Raw genomic sequence first — 24,484 nt, 5'->3', positions numbered from 1 at the left:
GAGGGCTGCGCCCCCCGAGGCTCGTGTGCTTTTTATCTTGTGAATATAGAAAGTTGGTCCCTTCCCCGGGGCGCTCGGGCGATGCCGCTGCCTCCGCGCATCCGCTTGGACCCCGGCGGCGCCTTCCCACGCTCGCCCCTCACCACAGCCTCCTGGCTAAAGGCACTGTAGTCTTAGTTTTGTGTTTTATTTTTTTGTGAAACCCCAGTGGGGGGGTGGGAGGAGAGGGTGGGAAGGACGGGATGGAGCAGGGGGGGATAAAAGTAATAAACGATAAAAACGGGGCGTTGAAGCTGTGGAGGTGAACGGCGAGCGGGCAGCGTGGGATCCTGCATCACCTAAGCGGGTGCTGCACCCACCACGGGCTTGAGCGTGAAGCCTCTGGGTCCCACGAGGGTCTCCAGCCCCCGAGGGTGCCCCCAGCCCCAATTTCCCAGTGGTGCCCTGCCCCACGGAGGAGGCAGCACCCTCGGAAAGGGAAGAAACCCCAATATTCGGTGGGGTTTGCGCTCCTGCCGCCGTCACCACCACGTTGCAAGCATCACTGGGAGGAAAGAAATAAAGAACCTACTTACTGTGCACGAAGGGGAGCGTCTGTGTTAGATCAGAGCCTGAAACAGCATCCAGAGACCACACAGGGGAAGCAAAAGAGACACAGAAACACACGCCCAGCGAGGGGAAACTGCGGGGGCAGCGCCAGCGAGTGATGCTCGATGCCAACAAATGGACTGGTGATCCCAGCCAGCCACAGGCACCAGCCCTGGGGCCAAAGCACCCCAAAGAAAGGCAAAAAAAGCTAAAAAACCAGGACACGGTGGGGCTGGGAGGCAGTTTTTTGGCTTCTGTGCTTGGCCCTTACCTGTGCTTGGCCCTTACCTGTGCAGCTCACCGCCCCGGCTCGCTCCGAGCGGGCGTGAGGGGAGAGGGATGGGGAGGAGAGGGAAAAGCGTTAGAGAAAACCGAGCCCGTGGGGCTCCCGGATCCGGCATGCAGCTTTACATCAGTTAAAACCGAACCCCTCAAAAAAAAAATAAAAAGAAAAAGAAAAGCATTTAAAAATATCCAACCACATTTATGTGTCTTCTTTGCATTTTAAATTAATCTGATCAATCAATAGAAAATAAGTATGTATAATTATTTTTTTTTCTTGCTATGTACACATAGATATTTATATACGTATCTATATAATATATATAGATATATATAAAACCCAGGCAGGAGTCCCCGTTGAGCAGACGCTTAGGTCAACGCGGAGGCCGTGCTGCCGTTGAGAGTCGTTTTGCGGCACCGGCCGGCGGCGGGTGGCAGCGGGTGGCAGTTCGAGGTGCCGTTGAGCGCGGGGCCGGTGCCGGAGCTGGGGGAGCCGTGGGACGGGGTGGCGGGGCTGGGCAGCGAGGAGGAGGTGGCGGGCAGCGTGGCGGGGCTGTGGGCTTTGTCGCTGACCGATTCGCACTCGGAGGCGCCGCTGGTGTTGGTGCATTCGGAGGCGGGCGGCTGCGAGAGCTTCAGCCGCTTGCAGGTGGGTTGGACGCGGTATTTCAGAGGCAAGGGGCCGTTCTGCAAGAGGGACGGGGGCAGGAGGGTGGCACCCAGCACCCTGTGCCGCGACGGCACCGCGGCCACCAGCCCTCCCGACGGCACCGGCGACACCAACGAACCCACCTGGACAAACGCCTCCGCGAGGAGGTGGCACTTCAGGGGTTAACTGGCTGATGCCCTCCAATTTTTTTAGCATTTTCAACCTTTAAGTTCCTCAGATTTTAAGTTCTTCGGTTTTTAAGTTACTCAGATTAGAAATTCTTCCATTTTTAAGTTACTCCAATTTTAAAATCTTCCATTTTTAAGTTACTCCGCTTTGAAATTCTTCCATTTCTCAGTTACTCAGATTTGAAATTCCTCAATTTTTAAGTTATCCACATTTTACGTTCTTCAATTTTTCAGCTCTCCAACGTTTAAGTTGTTCAGATTTTTAAGCTATTCAGAGTTTAAATTCTTCGATTTTAAAGTTATCTAGATTTTAAGTTCATTTTTAGTTGTTCCATTTTTAAGTTCTTCAAATTTTAAGCCCTTTGATTTTTAAGTTATTCAGATTTTAAGTTCTTCAGTTTTACGTTATTCAGTTTTAAGATCTTCGGTTTTAAGTTATTCAGATTTTAAGGTCTTCGGTTTTAAGTTATTCAGATTTTTAAGTTATTCAAATTTTTAAGCTATTCAAATATTTAATTCTTAAATTTTTAAGTTATTCAGATTTTAAGTTCTTCAATTTCATGCAACGCAGATTTTTTAATTCTTCATTTTTTTAAGTTAAGACCTTCAAATTTAAAGCTTTCTAAGCCTTCCTCTCAAGGACAACGTTTCCCAGCTCCCCTCCCAGCCCTGGTGCCCACAGAGGGCACTTACCCTCCTCCAGGGGTAGATGTAGGCGATGTCCATCAGGGTGTAATACTCCTTCAGGGGTTCGTCTTCGTAGAGCACCTCCACCTGGTTTGGGACACGGTGTCAGACCCCGGCTCGGGGGGCAGAGACGCCCCCGGGAGCCGCTCGGGAGGCATCGGGGGCTTTGCCGTCCCCAAGCGCCTCTCCCGGAGCCGGGGGTGCCAACGCCGGAGCAAGGTCACGGGGCAGGTCTAAGGGATCATAGGATCATAGAATAACCAGGTTGGAAGAGACCCACTGGATCATTGAGTCCAACCACTCCTATCAAAGGATGGATCCTGCAAAGCCCGAGCTGCCAGGAGATGCCGGAGAGGGCAAAGCTCGGTGTGTTTGCAGCAGGGGATGAGATAGGGGACACGGCCAAATCGGCATTGGCGCCTCCGAGCCCAACGGAGAGCTCTGAAAGCCCGTGGTGAGTGGAACCCAACCCAAAGCTGGACACTGAGGGGATCCTGATCGAAACAAAGCTGGGGAGGGGGCTGGAGAACAAGAGGAGCAGCTGAGAGAGCTGGGGGTGTTTAGCCTGGAGGAGGCTGAGGGGAGACCTCATTGCTCTCTGCAACTCCCTGAGAGGAGGTTGTGGAGAGGAGGGAGCTGGGCTCTTCTCCCAAGTGACAGGGGACAGGACGAGAGGGAATGGCCTCAAGCTCCACCAGGGGAGGGTCAGGCTGAACCTTAGAAAAATCTTTTTCATGGAAAGGGTCATTGGGCAGTGGCAGAGGCTGCCCAGGGAGGGGGTTGAGTCCCCTTCCCTGGAGGGGTTTAAGGGACGGGTGGATGAGGTGCTGAGGGACATGGGTTAGTGATTGATGGGAATGGTTGGACTCATGATCCGGTGGGTCTTGTCCAACCTGGTGATTCTATGATTCTATGAAAGCTAGACAGTGAGCGGATCCCAGATCAACGTTAGGCAGTGAGCAGATCCCAACCCAAAGCCAGAGAGTGAGCAGATCCCAACTGAGATCCAAGTAGCAAGTGGTCTCCAACCCAAAGCCATGGAACGAGTGAATCCCAACCCAAAGCGGGTCAGTGAGTGAATCCCAACCTAAAGCCAGGGAGCGAGCAGATCCCAACCCAAAGCTGAGCGGCAGGTGGACCCCGGGCCCACGCTCACCTTGTACTTGCTGGGAACGTCCATCTTGTTGCGGAGGAACTTGGCCAGGTGCATGACGGTCATGGCAGCGGGACAGCGCAGGAACCGCACCCCGTTCTTCTGGGAACACAGCAGGAAAGGTGTTGCTGAGAGTCCCCCGTGCGGTTAACGGGCAGTTCCCACCTCCTTCCGCAGGCGGTTTTGGGTGCCCTCCTGATCCCTGCCCCCAAAATGCCCAGGAGGCAGCTGGACACGGAGTTCTCCGTGCCACGATCCCACTACACCCACCTTCTCCTGCTCCAGGTCCCCGTTCTCGACAGCCCCTTTCTTCTCCTCTCTGAGGAGAGAAAAGCAAACGCCGGATGAAGTTTATGGAGGAATAAAAAGGCAGAGAGGAAAAATAACCTACCAGAAGGGCTCTCCATGGAAGGGCTACAAAGGGAAACAGCCAAGCTTTGGCTTCACCATATTGACCAGATACATGACCAAGGTTGCTGTATTTCCAATCCAGCGCCCTGCAACCACTGCCCAGGCTGCTGCCATCCCTGCCTCCTGATGAACCCTGATCCAGGGAACAATGACAGCCTTGGAGGCCACCACCAGCCCCGGGGACGCTACCAGGGAAGGAGCCTTCTCCTGCGTGCCCAGGGAGGGTTGAGGTGGGGACCACATGGTCATAACAAGCGCCCACAGAGGATGCAGGATGGGGAACCAGGTCAGATGGGTTTTGGGTCCTTCTCTCTCCATTCAAGCACCTCAGGAGATGCTGAGCCCCAAGCAGGGGCCATCACCACCTCGCACCTCAGCGCCGTCTCCCAAGCGGGAAGAAGAGGTGAGAGTTTATCCACAACCCCTCACCCAGCAAGCCATACCTGGACCCTTCGTAAAACTCTATGGACAGACTGACGATCTCATCGTCCGTCAGGTTCGCCTTGTCCTGCTCAGAGACTTCCCCGCGGTCTTCGTTGGAGCCGTTGGGAACTGCGGGAGCAGAGGGAGGGAGCGGATGAGATGCTGGGGGGGACAAAGCCAGGGCGAGGGGGGTCCCCGGGGCTGGCACTCACCCTCTGCCATGGGGTACGCTGCGTAGAAGTCGCGCCGCCTCTTCATCTCATCTAGGGGAGGAGGAAAAGGAATCACACCAAGGGCGCAAGGAGGGGAGGAAGAGGAAGGCTCAGATTGTCCAATGTGCTGGTCACTCAATCACGAGCTACCTGGTGCCAACAGACCCATGGGAGAGCAGCGGCTCCAGTAAGAGCAGTCGAGTCAAACCAGTAGAACCCTGCGAGCGGCTGCAAATCTGCAGCTGTGGGAATGGCCTCGCCTGCCCTGGATCTTTCCACACACGCAGACCCCAACGCTTATTCCCCTCAAGGATGGGCAAATCCTCAGCTCCTGCTCCCAGCTTTGCCTCCCGGGCTTCATCCCCGGATTGATGGAACGTAGATGGGCTCTATCCACGTGGATCCATCCCTGTCTGGTCACACCACACGTTCATTTTCCTGCTGTCCCCTTTGTGCAGACAGGGAAGCACGTGGGCAGCACAAAATCTGGGGAACCGCTTTCCCTGGAGGGTGGGAGCGTGTTACAACCCCAACCCCCCCCCCCAATTCCAACTCTCCGTGGCCGTACCTTTGAAAAGCCCCGGGACCAGCTTGTACACGATGTCCTGGAGGGTTTTGTCTGACCTAGGGGAGCAAAATAAATAGGAAAAGAGAGAGAAACCACTGGATTAGGGAGCAGCCTGCTTCCTCGGGCTGCTGAAAGCCCCCGGTCACACCGAGCACTGCCTCCCTCCTGGGACTCCTGGCACAGAGCCCCAGCTCTCCATCCCATAACGATGCCACAGCCCTGCTCTCCATCCCCCTAATGATGCCACAGCCCTGCTCTCCATTCCATAGCGACGCCACAGCCCTGCTCTCCATCCCATAATGATGCCACAGCCCTGTCTCATATGCAAACCCGTCCACCCTCGCACTCACCACTCTGGAAAAAGAAAGAAAACCACATCAAAACTCCTTTTAACTGCTAGGGATGCTGACAGCAGGATCTGGGGGCCAGGACCCCTTTCAGTAGTTAAAAGGATTACAAAACCACACTGAGAACTTACCAAAACCCATAATCTATCAGCAAATGAGTTTTAATTCGCATCTCATTTTTGGATTTGGCCCCGGCTCAGGCTTTGATTTTCCTGCTGGAAGGCTGGGGATAGTGGGTGCTGCTGCACAGGGAAGCAGAGTGGGTTCCCGAAAATGTGAGCATCTCAAGATAGGATCCTCTAAAACCCTCAGGGAAGCAGAGAACCAGGAATGGGGTTTGCTGGAAGGCTCGGACCAGGCAGAGCATCCGGCACAACTGAAAAGCAGCAGCTCAGCCGGATAAAAAAAACCATGGTGAAAAGTAAATTAGATCTGCAATTATTTCCATTTTAATAATAAGGCCTTTATGTTAAAGAAAAACAAATGACCGTACCCTACATTATTTTTAGCCCTTTCGTGCCTAACTCCTCAGTGATGTCACTCCGGTTCATGGGGCCCCGCTGTGATTTTATTTATAACGCAGCCCCAGAGAATTTGCTTTATAATTTGCAGCAAGCTAATAAAAAAAAAACAACCTCAGCCCCTTGATTGGCAGCTTAATTACCAGCCGCTGGCTGCTCCCGCGTGAGTCAACCCCGTTCAGCGCTGGGTGGGAGCCGGGGTGGCACGTGGGATGCGGTGCCAGCATCCTCGGTACCGCGCAGCATCACGCTCAGAGCCCGGTTTTTCAGGGAGGAAAGGGAAAAGCAAGCTCTTTGGTGGTGTAAATGATTTTTTTTTTATGGTAGCATCTCCGGATCAGGCCCTGCAGCATCACCTCTGCCCACACGTGGCACGCGATTCCTACTCTTGACACCCAAGGGGATGCGTTTGGGGCTGCTGGTGTGCACGGTGCCCGTCTGCGTCTCCGGCTCCACACGCGCTCAGGGATGTTTCGGTGCAGGAGCCGTGGGAGCTGGAGTGTAAATATTTCATAGTGAACCAAGGCGGGGGGAAAAAAAAAAAAAAAAAAAAAGAGGTGGAGAAAGTGTTACTACAGACAGAGATTTACATGGAGGAAAAAAAAAGGAGGGAAAAAAAGAGCTGAGTGATGTATTGCAGCCTTTCACGGTTTCTATGCCAACCACCTGCAGAGCCAATTCCACAGCTGACGGGATGTGTCTGGCTTTCCCAGCCAGACGGAGGCCAAGGCAGAGCCGGCGCGAAGCCACCACGGCCGAGCACCTTTCACCCGCGCCACCGCGGGTCCAACCTGGTGCTGCTACCCCAGCACCCCTCGAGGGCCGCAGCGTCGTCCCCATGGGTCATAGAATCATAGAATCACCAGGTTGAAAGAGACCCACCGGATCATGAGTCCAACCATTCCCATCAATCACTAACCCATGCCCCTCAGCACCTCGTCCACCCGGCCCTTAAACCCCTCCAGGGAAGGGGACTCAACCCCCTCCCTGGGCAGCCTCTGCCACTGCCCAATGACCCTTTCTGTGAAAAATATTTTCCTGATGTCCAGCCTGACCCTCCCCTGGTGGAGCTTGAGGCCATTCCCTCTCGTCCTGTCCCCTGTCCCTTGGAAGAAGAGCCCAGCTCCCTCCTCTCCACAACCTCCTCTCAGGGAGTTGCAGAGAGCAATGAGGTCTCCCCTCAGCCTCCTCTTCTCCAGGCTAAACACCCCCAGGTCCCTCAGACTTGTTCTCCAGCCCCTTCCCCAGCTTTGTTGCTCTTCTCTGGACTCGCTCCAGAGCCTCAACATCCTTCTTGTGGTGAGGGGCCCACAACTGACCCCAGGATTCGAGGAGCGGTCTCACCAGGGCCGAGGCCAGAGGGAGAAGAACCTCCCTGGCCCTGCTGGCCACGCTGTGTCTGATCCAAGCCAAGATGCCATCGGCCTTCTTGGCCACCTGGGCCACTGCTGGCTCATGGTCAGTCACTGTCAACCAACACCCCCAGGTCCTTCTCCTCCAGGCAGTTTCCAGCCACCCCGGGGTGTCCAGGGCGGCTCCCCAGAGCAGGCACAGGCTGCACCGACACGAGGTCAGGGCTCGGTGACGCAGGGACACGGCACATGAGGAACCCCCCCAAAAAACTCACCTGATGCTGAGAAGGGGTCTGGTTTTGTGCACTTGGACGTCACACATGGGGCAGTACTTGTTCGTCTCCAGGTAGCGAACGATGCAGGTTTTGCAGACTGTTTGGAGAGACTCAGCGTGAGTGAGTGGATGGATGGATGGATGGACGGACGGACGGACGGACGGATGGACGGATGGATGGACGGACGGACGGACGGACGGATGGATGGATGGATGGATGGATGGATGGATGGATGGATGGATGGACGGACACACCAGGGGGCAGAGTCCCTGTGCAAGCCCAGTAAAGCATCCCACAGCCCAAAAAATAGCTTGGGGCTAGGACTCTGGTTGCTCACCTCATTCCCATGGCATGAGATCGACCTCATAGGTCCCCGCAGCAACAACGCAGGATGGATTTGGGCACTGAGGGAGGGTTTTGGGGTGCGAGCAGACAGACAGACGAGGGGGTAGAGCCCTTGTGCCAGCCCGGTGAAGCACCCCATACCCCAAAACCAGCTCAGGGCCAGCACCCTGCTCATCCACCCCACCCACAAAGCACGGGACCAACCCTGCAGCAACAAAATCCAAATCAGGATGGGTTTGGGCACTGAGGGAGGGTCTCGGTGTGGCACGGCTGCTCTTCCCAGGGCTCGGAGCACCCCTGGGTGCCAGGACACTCACAGGAATGCAGACACTCCACGATGGTGGTGGCGTCTATGAAGTAACCTCCGCACAAGGCACACATCAGGTGGGGGTTGAGCTCGGTGATCTTTATCCTGGTGGTCCTGTGCATTTTGGAGCAGCGCCGCGGCGGATCCTCCCTGCAGGGAAACACCCGAGACCTCCCTTAACAGCCGCTTGGTGCAAGGACAGAACCCGCGGGACCCACTTCACTCATTAAGAAACAAATTCAAGGGAGCGTTGGGGTGCTGGGTGCTCCCCTAGAGGAGCCACGCGCGGTGCTGGGAGCACAGGAGAAGCCCCAGCTCTGCATTTCGGGGGGTGCAAGCAGCATCCCCGCAGCCCCCAGCCCCAAATCAGTGCCACGCTCCCTCTGCTTCATCCTAGGGACCCCTAAACGGGTCCCTCCCATGCTGGGACACCTCTGAGCGGGGACAAATCCCCCCTGTTACCCAGCCCCTCGCCCGCAGCGCCCGGGGCTGAGCACACACACGCTGCACACACACACATACACACACACAAAGTGCATTTTCGATTTTTTTCAATGGAAAAGGCATTTCCAGCCACAGCCTGGAGGTGTCTATAGAAATTCCCGAGCCCGGCGCTGGCCACGTGCCCGCGGCACCCGTGCGGGTGGGTGCACCCAGGGGCCACGGGGCGCAGCCACGCGGGAATCGCTCCGGCACTTCCAGGTCTCCGATGGGAAAGAGAACGGAGCCAGGGCCTTGAAATCGCTGCAGTTTTATTGTTTCCATGGCAACCCCAATACTTGGAGAGGAGCCAGAATATTATTACAACCATCCGAGGCAATGGGAGAGGGAGAAGGAACCCGATGTGTGTGTGTGTGTGTGTGTGTGTGTGTGTGTGTGTGTGTGTGTGTGTGTGTGTGAATGAGCGTGGGCGTGATGGCAGCGCCAGGGTGTGCCAACAGCAACAGGGACACCACGGGGATGGGACGGAGACACCGGGGGGAATGGGATGGAGACACCACAGGGAGAGGGATGGAGACGCCACGGAGATTGGGATGGAGACACCACGGAGACTGGGATGGAGACACCAGGGGGACTGGGATGGAGACACCAGGGGGACTGGGATGGAGACACCAGGGGGACTGGGATGGAGATCATGCAAGGATGGGGACACCAGGGGGACTGGAATGGAGACACCAGGGGGAATGGGATGGAAACACCACGGGAACTGGAATGGAGACACCACAGAGACTGTGATGGAGATCATGCAAGGATGGGGACACCAGGGGGACTGGGATGGAGACACCATGGGGACTGGGATGGAGATGTTGCAGGAATGGAGACACCAGGCGGACTGGGATGGAGACACCACAGGGAATGGGATGGAGACACCACGAGGAATGGGATGGAGACACCACGGGGACGGGGATGGAGACACCACGGGGACGGGGATGGAGACACCAGGGGGAATGGGATGGAGACACCAGGGGGAATGGGATGGAGACACCAGGGGGAATAGGATGGAGACACCACGAGGAATGGAATGGAGACACCACGGGGACGGGGATGGAGACACCACGGAGACTGGGATGGAGATCATGCAAGGATGGGGACACCAGGGGGACTGGGATGGAGACACCACGGGGACTGGGAGAGAGATGTTGCAGGGATTGAGACACAACAGGGACTGGGATGGAGACACCAGGGGGACTGGGACGGAGACACGACGGGGATGGAGACACCATGGGGACTGGGATGGAGATGTTGCAGGGATGGAGACACCAAGGGGACTGGGATGGAGACACTACGGAGAACTGGGATGGAGACACCAGGGGGAATGGGAGACACCACGGGGCTGGGATGGAGACACCACGGGGACGGGGATGGAGACACCATGGGGACTGCGATGGAGACACCAGGGGGAATGGGATGGAGACACCACGGGGACTGCGATGGAGACACCACGGGGACTGGGATGGATGGTGGCACCAGGGGGGCAGCAGGGGGTGTGGAAGCCCCCTCCCCAGGCTCAGCTCTCAGCCCAGCATCCCCCGGCTGCATTTTGGGGTGCATTTGGCCGCTTCTATCCCCTGGGCGGTGTCCCCGGTGTCCCCTCCCTCCCCAAAATCCCCAGGTGGGGAAGGACATTTCAAAGTCACCGATAACTCAGACTCTCCCAGCTGCCCCCTCCCCGTGGCACCCACCGGGGAATAAAGGAGCAAAGCCAGGACCCCTCGGGGTGCGGGACGAGGGCAGCGGGGCTGCCGAGGAGCGAAACAGCGGGGAGAGGAGAGAAGAACAGCCAGGGGACACAGACACGCGTGTCTACAACCCTCCCTGTCCCCACGGCATGTGTCCATATCCCCTTCATCCCCAGCCAGGTAGGGGGACACACACACGAGTGTCCACACACCCCCAACTCCCTGTCCCCATGGTGCGTGACACCCGATGGGCACCAATCTTCGTGTCCACACGCCTCCCCAGCCCTGATGTGACACCGGACATGACACCTGACGTGACACCCAATGTGACACCTGACGTGACACCTGATGTGACACCTGACGTGACACCCAATGTGATACCCGACGTGACACCTGATGTGACCCTCGATGTGACACCCGATGTAGCACCCAATTTGACACCCGATGTGACACTCAACATGATACCCAACGTGACACCCAATGTAACACCTGATGTGACACCTGATGTGACACCTACGGGGCACGGACACGCGTGACACTTGCAAAGGACACGTATACACGTGTCCACACCCCCTGACATCCTGTCCCCATGGTGTGTGACACCCAACAGGCTCCAACCTTCGCATCCACATCCCCAACGTGATACCCGATGTGATACCCAGTGTGACACCCAATGTAACATCCGAAGTGACACCTGACGTGACACCCACAGGGACACGCGTGACACATGCGAAGGACACGTATACACGTGTCCACACCCCCCGACACCCTGTCCCCATGGTGCGTGACACCCGACGGGCACCAACTTTTGCATCCACATCCCCGACATGATACCCGATGTGATACCCAGTGTGACACCCAATGAGACACCTGAAGTGACACCCGATGTCACACCTACGGGGCACGGACACGCGTGACACATGCAAAGGACACGTATACACGTGTCCACACCCCCGACACCCTGTCCCCATGGTGTGTGACACCCGATGGGCACCAACCTTCGCATCCACATCCCTCCCCAGCCCCGACGTGACCCCCGAAGTGACACCCAGTGTGACACCCGAAGTGACACCCCGGGGCGCGGACCCGCGGGACCCCGGGAGAGGCGGGGGGCGGGGGGGGCAGCATCTCCTGCTTCATTTTGGGGGGGAAACCCCAGGATTTGGGGCTGGGGGCTCCCACCAAAGTTCCCCCCCCCCCTCCCGTTTCCCTCGATCCCCGCCGCTCCGGGAATTGGGGGCGGGGGGGGAGCCGGTACCCGGGGGTGTCAGAGCTCGGTGCCGGTGCCCCCCGTTCCCGGGAGGTTCCCAGCACAAAACAAGGGGGGGGAGGAGGCCATCGGCCATCTTGAACGTGGAGAAAAAAGGGGTTGGAAGGCGGGGGGGGGAAACACCCGGTTTGGAGGGGTCCCGACCGCATCCCTACCTGGTGGCGGCTCCGTTCGGTGGTGGCAGTCGGGGCCTTTTTTTTTTTTTTCTCTCCTTCCTTTCCCCCCTTTCTTTTTATTTTTTTCTCCCCTCCTTCCTCCTCCTTTTCTTTTTTTTTTCCCCCCTCTTTTATTTTTTTTTTCCTCCTTTTTTTTTTTTTTTTTTCCTCTTATTTTTTCCCCTCCTCCAGCCAGGCTCCGCCCCGCGTCACGTGACCTCATTCCTTTGGGGGGGCGTTGGAGGAGGGGAGTGAGGGGCTGAGATTGGAAACCCCCCCCAACCTCCTCAATCCGCTCCGCTCCCCCCCCCCCATCTCCATCCCCCCATCTCCATCCCCATCTCCGCCTCCCAGGACCCCCCCGCATTGTGCTCGAGAAAATAACCCCCAAAACCACTGAAATAACCCCCAAAACCACTGAAATAACCCCAAAACCCACTGAAATGGCCCCAAAATCCCAGCCCCGGGGGGATGTCGTGCCCGGGGATGCGGGGATTTTTGGATACGGGGGGGTCCGGGACCCCCTGGAGGGGATGCGGTGCTTGGGAGGAGCTGAGAAGGGAGGAGAAAGGAAAGGGGAAAAGGAAAAGGGGAAAAGAGGAAAGGAAAGGGATAAAAAGGAGAAAGAAAAATAGAGAAAGAAAAGGAGAAATGGAAAAGGGAGGGAAGAAAAGGGGGAGAAGGAATAGGAGGAAAGGAAAGAAAAAAGGCAGGGGAAAAGGGAAAGAAAAAAGAAAGGGAGGAAGGAAAAGAAGAAAAGTAGGGAAAAAAAGAAGGAGGAGGGGGAAAAGGCAGGAAAAATGGAAAAAGGAAGTGAGGAGGAAAAGGCAAAAAATAAGAAAGGAAGGTAAGAAAAAGGGGAGGAAGGAAGGAAGGAAGGAAGGAAGGAAGGAAGGAAGGAAGGAAGGAAGGAAGGAAGGAAGGAAGGAAGGAAGGAAGGAAGGAAGGAAAAGAAAAAAAGAAGGAACAAAGGAAGAAGGGGGGAAGGAAAAAGCGGAAAAGAAAGAAAAGAGGGGAGAAAGGGGAAGGAAGGGAGTGGAAGGGGGCTCGGTGCGGGCAGTCCCAGTGTGGGTGCCCAGTGCCCGGTGTCCCTGTCCCAGTACAAGTTCCCAGCGTCCTGGTGTCTTGGTTCCAGCGCCCAGTATCCCATGTGCTGGTTCCCAGTGCCAGGGCCTGGGGCCCCAGTATCCCAGTGACACTTCCACTATCCACAGCCCAGTGTCCCAGTGCGTGGTATCTCAGTGTGCTGGTGCCCCGGTGCCAGTATCCCTGGGCTGGTGTCCTGGTCCCCAGTGCCACTCGGTCCCCAGTATCCCAGTACCCCAGTATCCCGGTGTCCTGGTTCCCTGGTATCCTGGTATCCCAGTATCCCGGTATCCCAGTGCCCCAGTATCCTGGTACCCCAGTATCCCAGTATCCCAGCACCCCAGTATCCTGGTACCCCAGTATACCAATATCCCGCTATCCCAGTACCCTGGTGCCCCAGTATCCCAGTCTCCTAGTATCCCAGTCTCCCGGAATCCCAGTACCCCATTATTCTGGTACCCCAGTAACCCAGTATCCTGGTACCCCAGTATCCTGGTGCCCCAGTATCCCAGTATCCCAGTCTCCCAGTACCCCAGTATCCCAGTATCCCGGTACCCCAGTATCCTGGTGCCCCAGTATCCCAGTCTCCTAGTATCCCAGTCTCCCGGAATCCCAGTACCCCATTATTCTGGTACCCCAGTAACCCAGTATCCCGGTACCCCAGTATCCTGGTGCCCCAGTATCCCAGTATCCCAGTCTCCCAGTACCCCAGTATCCCAGTATCCCGGTACCCCAGTATCCTGGTGCCCCAGTATCCCAGTTTCCCGGAATCCCAGTATCCCATTATTCTGGTACCCCAGTCTCCTGGTATCCCAGTCTCCTGGAATCCCAGTATCCCGGTACTCCAGCCTCCCAGTACCCCATTATCCCAGTACCCCTGTACCCCATTATCGCGGGGCCCTCCCTGCCGCTCACCCTGACCCAGGGCCGGCGGGGCGCTCCTATCAGCGCTGTCTCTGTGGCGCAATCGGTTAGCGCGTTCGGCTGTTAACCGAAAGGTTGGTGGTTCGAGCCCACCCAGGGACGGGGCTAGCCGTTTTACCTCCCTCTCCCGCTTTCTTACCTTTTTCATTTCCCTTTTTCCCTTCCTCTTCTCCTTGCCTTTTTTTTTCCCTCCTTCCCATTTTTCTTTCCTCCCGTTTTTCTCTTCTCCCAGTTTTCCTACCCTTTTTCTTCTCCTTTCACCTTTACTTTTTCATTCCCTTTCTCCCTGCTTTTTTCCTCTCCTCCTACTCCTTTTCCCCTCTTTTCTTTCCTTCTTTTTCCATACCTCCCTTTTTTCCTCTGTTTTTCCTTCCATTTTTCTTCCCTTCTTTTTTTTTTTCCCATTCCCTTCGCTGTCCCCTCCTTTCCCAAGCACCGGATCCCCCTTTCCCAAGGCTGCAGCGAGGATGGGGGCTGCATTTTCCAATCCCCACCCTCTGTGGGGCAGGCAGGAGCGGGTTCACCACACAAACACCCACGCAGGGGGCTCAGTGGGGCTTTTCCCACCCCTTTGGAGGGCTCCTCACCCTCAAGATCAGGATGAGCTGGGTGGGGAGATGCTGTGAACGAGCAGGAGTCGGTCCTGGAGCTCCCTGGGGGCTCCAAGGGGCTTTGGGGACGGGGAACAAGACCCCGGTGAGAACAAAATCCTTCCTGCCCCGTCCGTGCTCCCTGCTGCAGTTTCTCCTGTAAGCGAAAGGATATGTTGGGATGTTAAAACGGAGATTGAAAGCCTTTTTCCATCCAGAGCCAGTATTTTGCCTTAAAAATAAACTGAAAGGAGCCCAAAAGCTGCCTCGCCAAAGCTCCCCTCTCTCACAAAGCCTCGTAAAATCTATTTACGTTCCCCGCTCGCCCTGAGTTTATTTTCCTACCAGAAATAATGAAGTGAGGGTTTTGACGCAGGGCACAAAGCCGAGCCAGGAGAATCCCTGGCGTTTCCAAAGCCCAGAGCCACGAAACGCTCCGGCGGCAGCCGAATGGCTCCAAATCTGGGAGCTCGAGCGCGGTGGGAGAGGGAAAAGAGAAGCGGGGCCCAGCGGGGATCACCCCCTCATCACCACCGAAACAGCCTAAATCCACTTTAGAATCATAGAATCACCAGGTTGGAAAAGACCCATCGGATCATCGAGTCCAACCATTCCCATCAATCCCTAAAATTCCCATCAATCACTACAAGGCCTTGAGGGCCTTTCCCATCCTCTCCGCTCTTTCTCTCCCCGGCACGTGGGTTGTTGCCACCAGGCAGAACGTGGCCTCTGACTTAAATCCTGCAAGAAATCAGGGTGTTTTTTTTTTTTGATGGAAAACAATTTCAAACCACAACCAGCGCGGAGGAGCCGCGCTGCCGGCACTCAGCCCGGGGGGGATGAGCCGCCCCGGCACAGGCCGGAGGTTTTCATTGGAACCAGGCGGTTGTGAGCGTTTCCAAACACATGGATCTCCTTCCCTTTGGCACAACATCACTCCCCGACATAAACCGCCTCATCCCGTCGCCCCCAGGAGAGGAGAAGGCCGGGAGTGGGGATGGGGAAGGAAACCCAAGCCTTGTAGGAGCATAAATCCCCCTTTCGACTGAGAGGACGAGAGGGAATGGCCTCAACCTCCACCAGGGGAGGGTCAGGCTGGACATTAGGGAAAATTTTTCATGGAAAGGGTCATTGGGCAGTGTCCGAGGCTGCCCAGGGAGGGGGTTGAGTCCCCTTCCCTGGAGGGGTTTAAGGGACGGGTGGACGAGGTGCTGAGGGACATGGGTTAGTGATTGATGGGAATGGTTGGACTCAATGATCTGATGGGTCTTTTCCAACCTGGTGATTCTATGATTCTATGATCTTGACCCGCAGCAGGTTGCTCAGAGCTCCATCCAACGCGGCCGCGAACACCTCCAGGGATGGGGCATCGACTACCAGCCACCCCTTGCCAGGGCCCTTCCCTTCCCCACGACGAGCCCTGCACATCCCTCCAGCTGTGCCAGGTTCCCACGGGCACATCCAGCTGTGCCACAACCCTCGTGTGCACACCCAGCTGTGCCGTGCCCTGTACATCATTCCAGATGTTCCATGCCCCTTGTGTGCATATCCAGCTGTGCCATGCCCTGCATTTCCCCTCCAGCTGCGCCATGCCCCGTGGGCTCATCCAGCTGTGCCATACAGATCCAGCTGTTCCACGACCCCTGCGTGCATATCCAGCTGTGCCATGCTCTGCACATCATTCCAGATGTTCCATGCCCCTTGTGTGCATATCCAGCTGTGCTATGCCCCATGGACTCATCCAGCTGTGCCACACACATCCAGCTGTTCCACGACCCCTGTGTGCACATCCAGCTGTGCCATGCCCTATATTTCCCTCCAGCTGTGCTGCGTCCCATGGATCCATCCAGATGTTCCATGCCCCCTGTGTGCATATCCAGCTGTGCTGTGCCCTGTACATCATTCCAGATGTTCTATGCCCCCTGCGTGCACATCCAGCTGTGCCCCGCCCCGCACACCCCTCCAGTTGTGCCACCCCCCCCCCCCATTGACACATCTGTAAGGACGTGGAGCCCCCCCCCACCCCGCACATCTGGATCCGCCCCAGCGCTCACCCACCCCACCCCGCCCAGCGCGGTCCGCCACCTTCCCGGCGTGCCCCGCGCGCTATGACTCGTCAATTCCCCCGCCCTTCCCGCCCTCCCCGCCGCCGCAGCCAATCAGCGCCGCCTCTCGGAGGAAGCAGCCAATCAGCACCGCCCAGCGAGAGGAGCAGCCAATCAGCGCCTCCCGCTCTGAGCCGAGCAGCCAATAGGGAGCGGCGAGGGGCGGGAGCAGCGGCGCGGGGCTTCCGGGGCGCTGTGAGGGGAGTGGGGACTGTACAGCCGCAGCCATGGTGAGCGCTGGGGGGGCTCAAGGAGGGACCCCGAGGTGCAAGAGGGGATCGGGGGGGGGGTTCTGAGAGGGGTAGGAGGGGCTCAAAAGGGGACCCCGAGGTGCGGGAGGGGCTCAAAGGATGAGGGGGGCCCGAGGTGGGGGGGGGTAGAGGTGCAGGAGGGGTTCAAGGGGGGATCATGAGGTGGTGATGGGCCTCAAGGAGGGTCTCCAAGGTGTAAGAGGGTCTCAAGGGGGGGCTTATAGGTGCAGGGGGGTCGCAAGAGGGGACCCAGACATGGGTAGGGGCTCAGGGAGGGAGCCTGACGTGGAGAGGGGCTCAGGGAGGGTCTCAAAGGTGCAGGAGGACCTCAAGGGGGGACCCTGAGGTGATGGTGGGGCTCAAGAGGGGACCCTGAGTTGCAGGAGGGTCTCCAGGTTGTAGGAGGGGCTCAAGGGGTGACCCACAGGTGCAGGGGGGCCTCAAGGGGGGACCCACACATGGGCGGGGGCGCAGGGAGGGAGCCTGAGGTGGAGAGGGACCCAGAGAGGGTTTTGAGGGTGCAGGAGGGGCTCAAGGGGGGACCCACAGGTGCGGGTAGGGCTTAAAGGGGGAGGGGATGGCTCAAGGAGGAGGGGCTCAAAGTAGGGGGGTGCTCAAAGGTTGGGGTGGGGACCCTGAGGTGTGGGAGGGGCTCAAGGGAAACGGTTGGAAGAGTCAAGGTGGGTTCAGGGAGGGTCCCTGAGGTGCAAAGCAGGTGGAGGGAGAGATCCTGAGGTGAAAGGAGGGGTTAAGGGGGGACCTTGAGGTGCAGGGTGGGCTTAAGGGAGTCTCTGACTTGCAGGGGGTTGCTCAGGAGGGTCCTCGAAGTGCCAAACGGGTGGAAGGGAGTGGTCCTCAAGGTGCAGGCTAGGGTCGGATGTGCCCCCAAAGCATAGGGAAGGCGCTGGTGACCCCCCCATGATGTGCAGGGTGGGCTCAGGGGATCCTCAAGGTGCAGGAAGCCCCACACCTCAAACCTCAGCCCCAGCAGTACCTGCTACCTTCTCTCTTCCAGTCTATTATGTCCTATAACGGTGGGGCCGTAATGGCCATGAAGGGGAAGAACTGCGTGGCTATTGCCGCAGACCGGCGGTTCGGGATCCAGGCGCAGATGGTGACCACAGACTTCCAGAAGATTTTCCCTATGGGAGAAAGACTCTATATTGGATTGGCAGGACTGGCCACCGACGTGCAGACAGTGTAAGTGAGATCCCACCCTCCTGTGCATTCCCACGCTGAGCCCGTAAGAGGCGTATTTGCAGAAAATACTAAGTGGCAGCTTTTGCTGAGCATAAATAACCCCTTTCAGTGCTGGAAGCTGCTCTAAGGTCTCCCTGCAGCCTTCTCCAGGCTGAACAACCCCAACTCTCCCAGCCTGTCCTCATACAGGAGGTGCTCCAGCCCTCACATCATCCTTACTAAGAATAAATTCGAGTTTAAAAGGAGCTGCACCTGGAATACCTGCCTGCCTCAGGGGCTGGTACCTGTCAGCATGCGGTGGAACAGTTCAGGCTTGGGTGAAGGTGAAAGGAAAAGGAATCTCCTTCTGTGTTAATGCTGATCCTTGTCTCTTGCAGTGCCCAGAGGCTGAAATTCAGGCTGAATCTCTACGAGCTGAAGGAAGGCCGGCAGATCAAACCACAGACGTTCATGAGCATGGTTTCCAACCTGCTCTACGAGAGACGGTAACTGTCGGACACTGGAGTCACTGTTTGTGCGTCAGCGAAGGTCGTGGTTGTTGGAGCCGCTCTGGTTCTAGAGAGGTGGGAGGCTGAGGGGAGCTGCTGTAACGACTGCTTGAGGGATAGCAAAAGGGCACCTCAGTGACAATGTTGTTTTCAATTTCTATGCAAAAGGACGCTGAGTATTGTTAAAGTAACCTTGTAGTAGTACAGGTTAGTTCTGTTTGCTGTGCTAAACACTGTGGGGGCACCTCTAGGTTGACCTGAAAGGTCCCTCACCAAACACATCTGTGGGATTATGGTTGGACTCGATGATCCGGTGGGTCTCTTCCAACCTGGTGATTCTATGATTTTCCTTGTGTGGATATTCACCTGGGATGTGGAAGTGAATCCAGGTGGCTGGACTGCTTAATGCTGTGTTGTTCTTCACAGGTTTGGCCCTTACTACACAGAACCCGTCATCGCCGGGCTGGACCCCATCACCCATGAACCTTTCATCTGCTCCCTGGACCTGATCGGGTGCCCGATGATAACTGATGACTTTGTGGTCAGCGGCACCTGCTCCGAGCAGATGTACGGAATGTGCGAGTCCCTCTGGGAGCCCGACATGGTGAGTGCGGTGCCCAGGCACAGCTCCCCTTCTGTGGGGTTCAGCTCTTGCTGTTAACTGAACACGCCGAGGTATGAGGGATGGGTGGAAAGCTGCGATACTTCTTGAAGGGATTCAGGAGAACGAGCTGTAAGGCTATAGCTGCCTGCAGAAAAAGTCTTAACAGCATTTTGGATGATAACTCTGGGGTTTGAACAGGAGCTGGTAACTCAACGTTCCATGTTTACGCCGACTAAAATGGTTTCTGTTCCTCAGGAACCCGACCACCTCTTCGAAACCATCTCGCAGGCCATGCTGAACGCGGTGGACAGAGATGCCATCTCCGGCATGGGTGTGGTTGTACACGTAATGTAAGTGCCGCGCTCTTCCCCACAGGACAGAAGTGGGATTTAACAAGCTGTGCATCAAAGGGGCTGTGGCTCCCAGGGTCTCCCTAATCCTGCTCCCTTCCAGCGGTATCCATGCTTTGTCCATTTTGAGCGTTTTATCCCTCATGGCTGCTCCCTGGTGTGGTTTGTGGCTTTGCTGGAGCTGCAGGAGCTATGGGAAAACATCCTAGAGTTAGACAGGGATTCCCTGGCTGCATTCCCACAGGGATTTAGGAGTGGAATTCCTCATGCAGGGCTAGCACTGGCCAAGAGGATGCTTTTTGCTACAGCTGGGTGTGATGTTACCTTCCAGACTTCTCAAGCAGCTCATTTTGCAGGGGGTGCGGTAATCCGGGCTCTGCCGCCTACTGAACCCCTGGGAGTTGTAACGGCCACTGCTGGCTTCCAGTGATCCCATGCTAGCAAACACTGAGGCTTCCTAAGGACAGGACACACTCTGGAGGTGCTGTTGAATGCAGATTTACCGAGTCTTCTCTCTTTCCCCCTTCAGTGAAAAAGACAAGATCACCACCAGGACGCTGAAAGCTCGCATGGACTAGCCCAGCACCGCTCCCTGTGCTCCACATCGTGGCTGGCTTGGAATTTTTTTAAATAAACCTCTCTATGGTAGCGACCCTTCCTTTTCTTGAGTCGGAACACGAGGACTGCGTTCCCATCCCTCATGCTGTCAGAAAGAGCTGGGGTTTTTGGGTCAGTCACCCACAGCTCCCCTCAGTGTGTCTGGAGCTGCGACTGCACCCCGTGGCACTGCAGCGTCACCCCCAGGCACGATGGCAGCTTGTAATACAATCATTAAGGTTGGAAAAGATCTCTAAAACCCAGCCCAGCATCACCACACCGACTAAACCATGTCCTGAAGCACCATGGTCACATCCACTTCTGTCACTGTTCTCATATCCATGACGTGGTAAAATCAATTCTTTCTTAAACCCCCCAGTTTTACAGGCACATATAAAAAGACTTTCCCAGTTGTGGTTAATATAGGACTGAGAACAAGCACGTACCTCGCAGCTGAGGACTTTAGAGAGGAAACCGGTTAAGGAAGAGATGTACACAAAGTTTTTAATTTTATTTTTCTCTGGTTGGAGACTCATCTTGTAACATGCATGCATTTCAAAACAGTAACAGTGTCTCAAACTGCTCCTAGCAAACAGACAAGCACAGAGGACTTAAAATTCCTATTTAAAAAACAGCAGTGAAAAAACCTAAAATGCCTTTTTTTTTTTTTTCTTTTAAGTTTTAGATTTAACTTAATTTATTCACATTTTTTTCAGTCGCACTGATTGGCCCTGCCCACCCTGTGACCTGTGTGTAATGCGTTTGCGCGACACAGCTCAGCCTGCACGGCTTCTGGGTGCTGAAAACTGAATTTGCTAAACATGATGATGAGCAGTGGGCTCCCCGAGCTTTTTCCATCGCTATTACACAAGATCCTCATTTCAAAGAGCAAGGAAAATCAGTAGTGGCTATTAGGGATACTGGGGAATGGCTCTGTGGGAGGAGAAGAAAGTCCAAGCAAACCTGAAAGAGGGCGTTAAGACGGACGGGGAGAGGATAACTGGTTTGGTTTTGGAGCTGTTTGAAGGACAATCTGTCTCAGATTGGTTACGCGGTTTTGCAAACCAAGTTTAGGATGCACACGCTGATTTCTGGAAGGTTTGTACCACCTGGGGTTACACGCTGACCTCTGTGCAGCTTGAGGGGAGGCAACCAGAGCCTGCGGAGTAGTCACAGGGAAGCATCCACAGCCCTCACCAAACTGACCATAAGTACCGTAATACCCTTGGTTTCTGCCTTCCTGAGCCAGGAGCTGATTCCTGGCTGGCATTCCCACTGCACTCACTCTGGAGGGGACAGAGGAGCTTCCTCCCAGCAAAGGAGGCAACTCCAGCATCTCAGTGTTCCTGCTGGTTAGGATCATCCAATTCAAAATGAGGATTAGGGGCTGTGGGAGCACAGCCTGGATCCTGCAGGAGAGCTGGAGTCACCTACTATCCCCAGAAGTTCTTCCTGCGATGAATTTCATGATCACAGCTTTTACAATTAAGACCATGTCAATCAGAAGCACATAAGGGACCAAAGGGAAGGATCTCACTGCTGCGGGAAACAATCTCCTGCTGATGTTCTGCTAGCACACAGCAAACACCAAACCCTCTTCCTGGTGCTGGTCCCTCCACAATGCGCAGTTCCTACCAAAGGGTGACCCAACACCTTCTTGAGTGGCTTTTATTGCACTGTTGGGGCAGAACAGCACCCAAACGGTGACTCCGCGCTCTGCCTTCCCTCTCCCACTCTTATTTATGCTGTAGGAGCTGTCTCAGCGGGGAAAATCTAAGTTCTAGGTTCAAAACAGTTTAAATTTTGACTGATTAGGCCCCTGTTCAAAAAGAGGGAGACCCTCAGCGCAGGCAGGACTACAAATCCTGGAAGTGGAAGGTGTCCCTGCCTGTGGCAGGGGGGGTGGGAATGGGATGGGCTTTGAGGTCCCTTCTGACCCAAATCATTCCATGATTCTATGATGATCCTGCAGCTCCTCGTGCAAACTCACCCTGCCCTCAGGCCCTGGAGACAAGACACTGCACACCGAGTTCAGTTTTCTTTCGGAAACTCCAGCTGACCAAAGAATCACCCTGCAATGACTTGAAAAATCCTGGGGTCTGAGCAGGATCTGAGGGTTCTGCCTACGCTCTGGAGCTGCTCCAGCCGAGGGGGGGTTTCAGTGTACAGTGTTCCACGGGGTACACGCTACAGACAGGAATATCTACACTAGAACTAAATTCACACTAGAAACAGACAACAAACTAGCACAAGCAGTTGTAAAACCAGAATTGAAAGGGCTGGGTTTTCCTTTTAAATACTTGAGTTTAAAAAGTGACCTAAAACAAGATTAAAAAAAAACCAAAATAAAACAACGAAACCAAAAGAAAAAGTCCCTTTTAAAAGCAAATCAAATATTTGCAGCTTCACTTCTTATTCTGGTAATAAAAATACTGTCTAGAAACAAAAATTAGCATTTTTAACGTAATGCTACCTTTCAAAATGTAAACAATATACAAAATGCTTATGTTAAACAAAGTTACATACCTGGGTAATACATCGTTAAGTGAGAGAATTGCATTTAATTACTTTAATACACACGGTATGGCAACTCGACAGCAGTGGCAGAACTGGGGAAGCACTAATGTGAACAGAGTTCACGGGGCTTTTCGTATCCCTTGAGCCAGAGGCAGGCAATTTAATTCCAGCAGGAGTTTGGAGTAGAATAAGAAAATAGAGCTGAGCTGCTCTAAGCCCTTAACATCACGACTTCTTAAAAACTGCTGCAGGGACTGACTGCATTTTCATTTCATTCCTGTTCATGAAACTCAAGGAATGAGACTTTGCTCAGAGCTCTGCGAATGTCTCGTTGCAGAACGCCTGCAGTTCGCTAATTCCCTTCTCTCCTCCTCCCTCTTTTTTTCTCTTCTTTCAAATATGCAATTTAAAGGTAAACAGCCTAAAAGATCCGAGCTAGTTTCGCAAAAGGAGAACGGCAAACTTACCAGGCCAAAGTTGCGGATTCAATGCAGATTTTTACAACTGTCAGGAATAAAAAGTGATCGGTGTTTAATTCCAAATTGACAGTAAACGTAAGTGCTTATTGTTTAAGAGAAAAGCATCATTTCAGAGAAAACTGACATAACACTCACAAAACTAAGCTGATGATACCCTCTAAGTCCTCCCTTTTTTTACAGTATCCTCACAGCTGCATTTGTTTTGTGGCTTTTCCAGCGACACGCCTTAAGACTCCTAACTCCCCAGCCTCCCAGACGTGGTGCGTTAGCCCCGCGTTACACAGGGACTGGACTGCAGCGGCAGAAGAAATCTGTCCCCTGTCAAAGGGAATGACCCATGTATGAATAAAAAGGTTCGTTATGACCCCTAATACTAATTTTCGATTTCTTCAAGACTATTTACAGTGCACTCTCGTGGGCTGAGGCTTTAGCCCCCTCTTGTCCCCTTCAAAGTTGAGACCTGTGGGATTCACATCACAAATGTGGGTATGAACATCAAAAAAAACCCACGCCCACATTCCGAATCCAGACCAGAGCTAGTATTAGTCTAGGGGAATTATCGGGATGTGATGAGCACCAGTTATCTCTCAAAAGGACCAAATTCCACACAGCAAACTGTAGCACGCGTTACAGCACAGGACAGACATTCGAAACAGCTTATTCCCGAAACAAAGGCATATGTGAAAACAGTTTCAAGGCAGATAAGCAACATGTTTCAACTGCAAGAGGTTTGTTTGAAACACTAAATCCTGCTGAGAAAGAAAAAGAACATTAAAAAAAGAACCGAAGGATCTGTAACCGTTGTGCAGCAGAGCTAACAAAACCCAAAGCAAGTCTGACAAGCTTGGCTGTGAAAAATATTACAAGCGTTCCGGAGACAGAACAGGACATTATTCAATCACGCAAATCAGTTCCAATTCCTTAGAGGGGGGGGGAAATAATCTGATGCAAGTGTTCAACCATTTCCACTCCTCGGCTGTCGCTCTAGAGAGGGGTTCGGAGCAGAGAAGAGTAAAAATAATCATGGCTCAAGTCTTGAGTCCTCTTGAGCAGTGGAACTTGCTCCACAGTCACAGCTCCCAGTACTCCCTACTGGTAGCGAGTCCAGTGCCTTCATGTGCAAGTCACATTGCCATGGAAAAAACGAACCAAAGAACCTCTGTCAGGACACAAATTCAAGTACCTGTTGCAGATCGGGCGAGTAAGGAAGACTGAACATTAGTTAGATTAACACTGGCAGAACCACGATGAGAAGCTGTAATCTAAGAGAGACGGCAATTCCTGACTGAGGTGCAACGGGGAAACGTTCCGGATAGTCACTACTATCCCGTATCTACAAATACAAAATGCATTTTTTTACCTCTTTTATGAAATCTTCTT

General features: G+C 54.5%; 2 protein-coding genes and 1 non-coding gene across 4 annotated transcripts; 2 read left to right on the top strand and 1 right to left on the bottom strand.

Annotated features, from left to right (window-relative positions):
* Positions 1-1,077: 1,077 nt before the first annotated feature.
* On the bottom strand, positions 1,078-11,962 carry PCGF2 (polycomb group ring finger 2). 2 transcript variants are annotated; one of them, XM_069876789.1, is made up of 10 exons: positions 11,914-11,962; positions 8,319-8,458; positions 7,657-7,753; positions 5,162-5,217; positions 4,594-4,644; positions 4,402-4,510; positions 3,818-3,866; positions 3,551-3,649; positions 2,401-2,481; positions 1,078-1,557 (listed from the first exon to the last, which is right to left on the bottom strand). In XM_069876789.1, the coding sequence occupies exons 2-10, from the start codon at positions 8,428-8,430 to the stop codon at positions 1,240-1,242; spliced, it is 972 nt and encodes a 323-aa protein (XP_069732890.1). In that variant the 5' UTR covers positions 8,431-8,458; positions 11,914-11,962; the 3' UTR covers positions 1,078-1,239. The 2 variants fall into 2 exon arrangements, with proteins under 2 accessions (XP_069732890.1, XP_069732891.1); XM_069876790.1 differs by having other exon boundaries at positions 3,551-3,646.
* Positions 11,963-13,951: 1,989 nt separating this feature from the next.
* Positions 13,952-14,025, top strand: TRNAN-GUU (transfer RNA asparagine (anticodon GUU)). Its single transcript has one exon. It is a non-coding gene; the product is annotated as a tRNA-Asn (tRNA).
* A 2,759-nt stretch (positions 14,026-16,784) lies between these two features.
* Positions 16,785-20,159, top strand: PSMB3 (proteasome 20S subunit beta 3). The gene is made up of 6 exons (XM_069877244.1): positions 16,785-16,848; positions 17,885-18,069; positions 18,447-18,554; positions 18,984-19,161; positions 19,417-19,511; positions 20,041-20,159. The coding sequence occupies exons 1-6, from the start codon at positions 16,846-16,848 to the stop codon at positions 20,087-20,089; spliced, it is 618 nt and encodes a 205-aa protein (XP_069733345.1). The 5' UTR covers positions 16,785-16,845; the 3' UTR covers positions 20,090-20,159.
* The last annotated feature ends 4,325 nt before the right edge of the window (positions 20,160-24,484 follow it).

The sequence above is a fragment of the Phaenicophaeus curvirostris genome, chromosome 26, assembly GCF_032191515.1.
Source record: "Phaenicophaeus curvirostris isolate KB17595 chromosome 26, BPBGC_Pcur_1.0, whole genome shotgun sequence".
In the NCBI taxonomy this organism is placed as follows: domain Eukaryota; kingdom Metazoa; phylum Chordata; class Aves; order Cuculiformes; family Cuculidae; genus Phaenicophaeus; species Phaenicophaeus curvirostris.
Note: the sequence above shows the minus strand (reverse complement) of the source record. Positions and strands in the feature narration are given on the sequence as shown.

Excerpts from the sequence above, each read along its gene's own strand:
- PSMB3 (XM_069877244.1), top strand. Across the intron at positions 18,070-18,446 it reads GCCACCGACGTGCAGACAGT|TGCCCAGAGGCTGAAATTCA; the intron begins GTAAGTGAGATC and ends TGTCTCTTGCAG. Across the intron at positions 18,555-18,983 it reads AACCTGCTCTACGAGAGACG|GTTTGGCCCTTACTACACAG; the intron begins GTAACTGTCGGA and ends TGTTCTTCACAG.
- PCGF2 (XM_069876789.1), bottom strand. The coding sequence starts at position 8,430 with ATGCACAGGACCACCAGGATAAAGATCACCGAGCTCAACCCCCACCTG. Across the intron at positions 4,645-5,161 it reads GGTCCCGGGGCTTTTCAAAG|ATGAGATGAAGAGGCGGCGC; the intron begins GTACGGCCACGG and ends CTCCTCCCCTAG. Across the intron at positions 4,511-4,593 it reads AGCGTACCCCATGGCAGAGG|TTCCCAACGGCTCCAACGAA; the intron begins GTGAGTGCCAGC and ends CTGCTCCCGCAG.